The sequence below is a fragment of the Cavia porcellus genome, unplaced genomic scaffold, assembly GCF_034190915.1.
Source record: "Cavia porcellus strain 051 isolate PalLab524CR breed Dunkin Hartley unplaced genomic scaffold, mCavPor4.1 scaffold_22, whole genome shotgun sequence".
In the NCBI taxonomy this organism is placed as follows: Eukaryota; Metazoa; Chordata; class Mammalia; order Rodentia; family Caviidae; genus Cavia; species Cavia porcellus.
Window position 1 is genome coordinate 32,768,532 of NW_026947505.1, and position 6,000 is coordinate 32,774,531.

A 6,000-nucleotide genomic window follows, 5' to 3' on the forward strand; every position below is an offset into this window, starting at 1 on the left:
CCTTATCTCAAAAAGACAAAAAAATTAAAAAACAAAACAAAAAACCCTCAATGGTTTACAAAGAGGAAACATCTCTCAATAGAAGGGGTGTGGTGCAGGCAGAATAAATTAGTTTTCATTGAAAATCTCTTCAGTGTCTTGCCAGGCTGGCCAGAAGCAACCTGGCAAGAGTCAGACATGCTGCATTCCCTCAGTATGTGAGAAGAATCACTTTAGTAGTCTTTGCTTGGTGTGGCAACAAAGGGATTTAAATTTAAATTTTGTTCATGTAAGTTCTGTTAATATATGGTTTGTAAGAATTTCAAATGAGAATTTTATTGGATACCCTTAGTAAGTTCATTCTCTACATTTTTTGGAAATGACATACAAAAGTGTTTATAAATAGTGTGTAAAACCCAAGTAATGACCATTTAAAATGAAATTATACCTTTGGAGGGACTTATAGAATTCAGCTGCTTTGGAAGACTGAGGCAGTAGGAGCACAAGTTTGAGACTAGCCTAGAAAACTGAGACTTTGCGTCAAAAGGAAAAAAAAAGATAGGTGGAGTTGGATGTGGTGGCACATACTTGTAACCCTAGCACTGCAGCAAGCCGAGATAGGAGGACTGTAAATTCGAGCTCAGCCTGGACAACATACCAACTTAACAAGATCCTGTCCTAAAAATAAAATAATGGCTAGGGAGGTGGCTCAGTACAAAGGTCCTGGATTCATTTCCTAGTACCACAGAAAATGGGACCAGGGCCCTGGGCTGGAGGTGCGCGGAGCTCAAAGGTAGGATGCTTGCCTAGCGTGTGTGAGGCTCTAGGTTCAGTCACCAGTACTGGTGTGGCAGGCAACTTGGAATCCAATTTTTTGACTAGAAAAGAAAATGAGACTTATATACTTGGATTTTTCAAGTGAACAAACTAAAACTAAATCCATACCTTGAATGAAGTTTTTTTTTTTTTTTTTTTTTTTAAACACAGTTGCGTCTTAGAGAATTACTATACTAGCTTCATGGTTCAAAGAATTGATAGACCCAGTATGGTTGTGTATTCAAGTGTGTAAATGCTGTTTGTTAATCCAAATCATTTTTTTGAAATCTTTATTTGGCTTAAATAATGATTAACAGTAACTCCTTAGTGCAGTAAGTTGCTTTTTTGTCTCCTTAAGCATCATATTGTTGCATCTAAACTATTTACTAGATTAACACTTGGCTTGATCTTGCCTGATATTTTGAGGACTAGTGTTTAAGGGGCAAAAAATAAACTTAGGGGATACTATTCAACCAAAAAAAGGAGTAAACTATTATCTGCTACAATATAAATGAACATTGGAAACATGTTAAATGACAGGCCAGGCATGAAGGCTGTGTGTTGTATGATGTCATTATATGTGAACTGTACAGATCTATGAAGACATAAAGATCAGTGGCAGCTTCCATGCCTGGATTCGCAGCACTTAGGAGGCTGAGGCAGGAAGATTGCTGCAAATTTAAGGCCACTCTGGGCTACATAGTGAGTCGAAGCTTGAACTACATAATGAGACTATCTCAAAAAAAAAAAAAAAAAAAAACCATAAATTTTTTTTTTTTTAAATTGGTGATTGCCACAAGCTATGCCAAGAGGTGGAGTGTGAATGTTTTCAGGAGATAAAAAGGTCCTATGATAATGTTGATAGTTGCACAACATTGTGAATAAACACTAACCTTATATTTTAAAATGATTTAAATGGTTTTGTTTTAGTTAAAATTTGACATGTACATAAATTGATTCCTAATTAACTGCTTAAGAGCATTAAAATATACAACACTGTTAGTAGTCAAATTTTGAAATGGCAATTTAATTAGAACTTTTTAGACTCTCTATAATTTTATTTAAACTGTTGGCTCTCTATGACCAAATTTTTTCAGGAACTTTTGAATACTTGTCAATATCTAGGAACTTTTCCACCAATTATCCATATCATCATAGTGTACAGAATAATCCTGTCATTCAAATACACAGTCATGTTATTGAATGGAACAGTTATATTTAAATATGTAAGTTTGTAATAGAAGTTCTGGGGCTGAGGGTTTAGCTTAGTGGCGTAAGTGCCTGCCTGGCCAGCACAAGGTCTTGAGTTCAATCCCCGGTACCAAAAAAAAATTTTTTTCCCCCACTATAATAGTTCTGTTTTACTTGTTCCAATTCTGTTTCCTCCAAATATGAGGGCAAGAAGTTTTTTGTTTTTGTTTTTTTTGTGTGTTTTTGAGACAGGGTTTCACTGTGCAGTTCAGGCTGGCCTTGAGCTCACTTTGTAGCCTCAAACTGGCCTTGAATTCACAGTGATCCTCCTGCCTCACCTTCCTGATTGCTGGGATTACAGATGTGAGTCACCATGCCGAGCTGAAAGGTGCATATTGTGGCAGCTGCTTCAACCATTTTCTAATTGCTAGCTCATAGATTATTTAAATGAAAAATTTAATGTTGCGTGGTTTCTTTCTTTAGGCTCGATTTTATTCTCCAGCCACTATATTTATTGATGAGATAGACTCCATTTGTAGCCGCAGAGGGACTTCTGAAGAACATGAAGCGAGCAGAAGAGTGAAAGCAGAGCTGCTGGTTCAGATGGATGGTAGATATGTCTGTGCTTGCAGTGATGTGGGGTGGGGGTTGAATGTCCTGCGCCAGTGGTAGATTCTCCTGCTATTGCTAGGCCAGTGCTTTTAGTTAATCAATCTTTACAACTCCAGATGGACTAGGGGGTTGGCAAATAGAGCTCAAGACTAATAGTGGTAAACTTGATAGTGTCAATAGTGACATGTCTGAAATAATGGGGATTCACAGGTCATACACACACACACACACACACACACACACACACACACACACAGACACACACACACTGATCATTTATCTTGAGCCATGACATTGAAATAAAAATAATACAGGTAAATTTGCCTTACAGGTTATATATGCTTTTGAAAAGAAATTGAATTAAGTAACTACTGAGTTGGGCTGATCTTTTGATTAAGTCTCTTTTGAATCACAATTTTGCATATTACAGACTCATTTTCCTTGGATTAGAAATTCACGTATTTGCCAGTTAGCAAGGAGCCCTGAAGATTACACTACCTTGTATTGTTATTAAATATTTGACAATCTTTATATAGCTGAGCTTTATTTTTGCTCTTTCCTTATCACTTTAGGTGTTGGAGGTGCTTCTGAAAATGATGACCCTTCCAAAATGGTTATGGTTTTGGCAGCTACAAATTTTCCCTGGGATATAGATGAGGCTTTACGGCGACGTCTTGAAAAACGAATTTATATTCCTTTACCATCAGGTACCATCATTGAAATCTTGTCTCAAAACCTCTTATTAACTACCACATAGTTTTGTTTAATTTGCACCGTGGTATTAATCTTTCCTAGAGAGTTAAATGGGTTATCTTTTCTTCATGTTACTAGTTTGACTACATCTGGGGCTTGAAAGCCTTGATAATGAAGAAATTTAAAAGTTCAGTGAGTGACAGCTCTTGAAAGTTCAAGCAAATGAAAACTGGAGAACAACTTCACACAAAGTAGACAAAGAAGACTTGAGAAATAGTAATAGTGTTTCTGTTGAAGACTTACATTTTAATATTTGTTTCTATCATTAGCAAAAGGCAGGGAGGAGCTATTACGAATAAGTCTGCGTGAGCTGGAATTGGCTGATGATGTTAACCTTGCAAGTATAGCAGAAAAAATGGAAGGTTATTCAGGTGCAGACATTACCAACGTGTGCAGGTATGCATTATTTTGGAAGGTAAGGTTTTTCTGAGTGAAAGCAGTTGTAGCCAGGCATGATGGCACATGTCTATAATCCCAGCACTTGGGGAACTGAGGCAAGAGGATTGTCATGGCTATGAAGACAGCTGATGCTATGTAGTGAGACCCTTTCTAAAAAAAATAGAAAACCTGTCGCTGTTTTTATGCTGCATTAATGTAGACCCACATTTTATTCTCTCAAGTCAGGGTTACAAGTTTTTATTATTTTTGTGATACTGGGGCTTGAACCCAGGACATTCTCACTGAGCTACATCACCTTCCTTCCCTTCTTCCCCCTGCTTTTTAATTTTGAGACAGGGTCTTGTTACATTGCCTAGGCTCATCTTGAATTTACAATCCTGCCTCAGCCTAAGTGTTGGGGTTAGCCTGTGGCAACACACCTAGCTCAAATTTGTTTTAAATTTTAGATGCTTAATAAGATATTTGGGTATCCTGGTAAAAGCAGGTGCTGTCAAGTAAGATGTTTGGGTATCTTCCATGTCAGTGAAGAGTCATTTTAAAGTTACAGTTCAAGATGTTAATATTAGAATAATCTGGGTAAATTAGAAAATTGATAGTTGTATTGGATTTAAATAATTAGCACATTCCTTCACTGTTATATGGCAAGTGATTGTAAAACATTGATTTGACATACCCATGGGGTAAATAAGAACATCTTGTTTTTAGTGAACATATTCTAAGTGATGGAAACAGGAGAAAGGAAAAAAAAAAAGGTTGCGTGTAATCCAGTGCACTAGGTTTTATCTTAATCAACGTCTCAGTTCAGATACTTACGAGCAAAGATCTTTTTTTTTTATTATTTTTATTTTTTATCGGTACCGGGGATCGAACTCACAACTGTCTGCTTGCAAGGCAGGCCCTTATGCCGCTGAGCTAAATCCCCAGCCCCACGAGCAAAGATCTTGACTTCACCAGTTCCTTAAGCTCTAAAGTGAGCACACATTCAGGGTTGTAACAGCTGGTGAGTGTGTACACATAAAGCAGCTAAATTGTCCCTTTCAGTACCTGCTGGCTACTCTAAAGGATGAGAGTTGGGAGAAAGGAAAGAGGTGCATGAGATTTCTGAAATAGAAGGGGAAGGGAGAAAACTGACATCTTTTGCTTTACATGGAAAAAGCAAGTTTTCTAGTGAAATATTTTCTGTCTCTGTGATGCTTATTCTTTATTTTGCAATACAGCAAAATGCAACTCCTGGCTTGGTTGTACCTTTGTACTTTTTCTTGGGTTTTATGTACATTATCAATTACTTTTTGGTTATTCTTAATTTAGAATAGAAGACTGAATTGCTAAAAAACAACTTAGATCAGGACTTGTATTCCAGTGTAAGATCTGATGCAGTACTACACGTTACTTAGTAAGATCTGAGACTATTATAACACATTAGATTTTTTTTATTCAATCAAAATAAGTTTGTGCCTTTTTTAAAAACTCAAAACTCTAGGGATGCATCCTTGATGGCAATGAGAAGGCGAATTGAAGGTTTGACCCCAGAAGAAATCCGAAATCTTTCACGAGAAGAAATGCATATGCCTACAACAATGGAAGATTTTGAAATGGCTTTAAAAAAGGTTTCTAAGTCAGTATCTGCTGCAGACATTGAAAGATATGAGAAATGGATATTTGAGTTTGGATCATGCTAAATTCTCACATGTAAATTGTGAGAAATCTGCCTTAAGTCTTGGAAAAAAAATTAAATGTAGTATTTCATTGCACTGCTATATTTTTATAAACTTTCATAATGGTAAGATTTTTTTAAATCCTTGTGATTTTGAATAAAGGCAATTATTAAGCTCCAAATTTTTCTTTAGCATCTTTTGATTTCATTGTCCATGGATGCTTAACCACAAATAACTCATGTCATTTGGGAAGCTGGCTTTGTATGTTCCTCTAAACATAGTATCTTCTTTACCACTTTGGCTCTTGCTCTGTAGTTGGGGTAACTGAAAATTACAGAACACGTTTTTTTTTTTTTTTTTTTTTTTGGTACCACAGATTGAATGCACGAACTTGCACTTGCCCGGCAGGCACTTGTGCCACTGAGCTAAACCCCCAGCCCACAGAACACTTTTAAACTGGTAGTGTGCCTTCCTTTCCACTTAGTGGCATAGGAGCTTCCCTTGTTCTGGGATAGTGAAACTTTTTACTTTTACTGTGCTTTTAAGAAGGAAAAAAAAAAACATCTTGTCTAACTTTGCCTAAGAGGCAATACTA

General features: G+C 36.6%; 1 protein-coding gene across 5 annotated transcripts in view; it reads left to right on the forward strand.

The window, feature by feature from the left end:
* Nucleotides 1-5,586, forward strand: part of Katna1 (katanin catalytic subunit A1) — a 36,691-nt gene extending 31,105 nt beyond the window's left edge. For all 5 annotated transcript variants that reach the window (XM_013148835.3, XM_013148834.3, XM_063233017.1 and 2 more), the window contains 4 exons: nucleotides 2,470-2,596; nucleotides 3,171-3,305; nucleotides 3,621-3,747; nucleotides 5,231-5,586. In XM_013148835.3, coding sequence (XP_013004289.1) covers nucleotides 2,470-2,596; nucleotides 3,171-3,305; nucleotides 3,621-3,747; nucleotides 5,231-5,429 — 588 coding nt within the window. In that variant the 3' untranslated portion in view covers nucleotides 5,430-5,586. The remainder of the gene's footprint in view (nucleotides 1-2,469; nucleotides 2,597-3,170; nucleotides 3,306-3,620; nucleotides 3,748-5,230) is intronic.
* The last annotated feature ends 414 nt before the right edge of the window (nucleotides 5,587-6,000 follow it).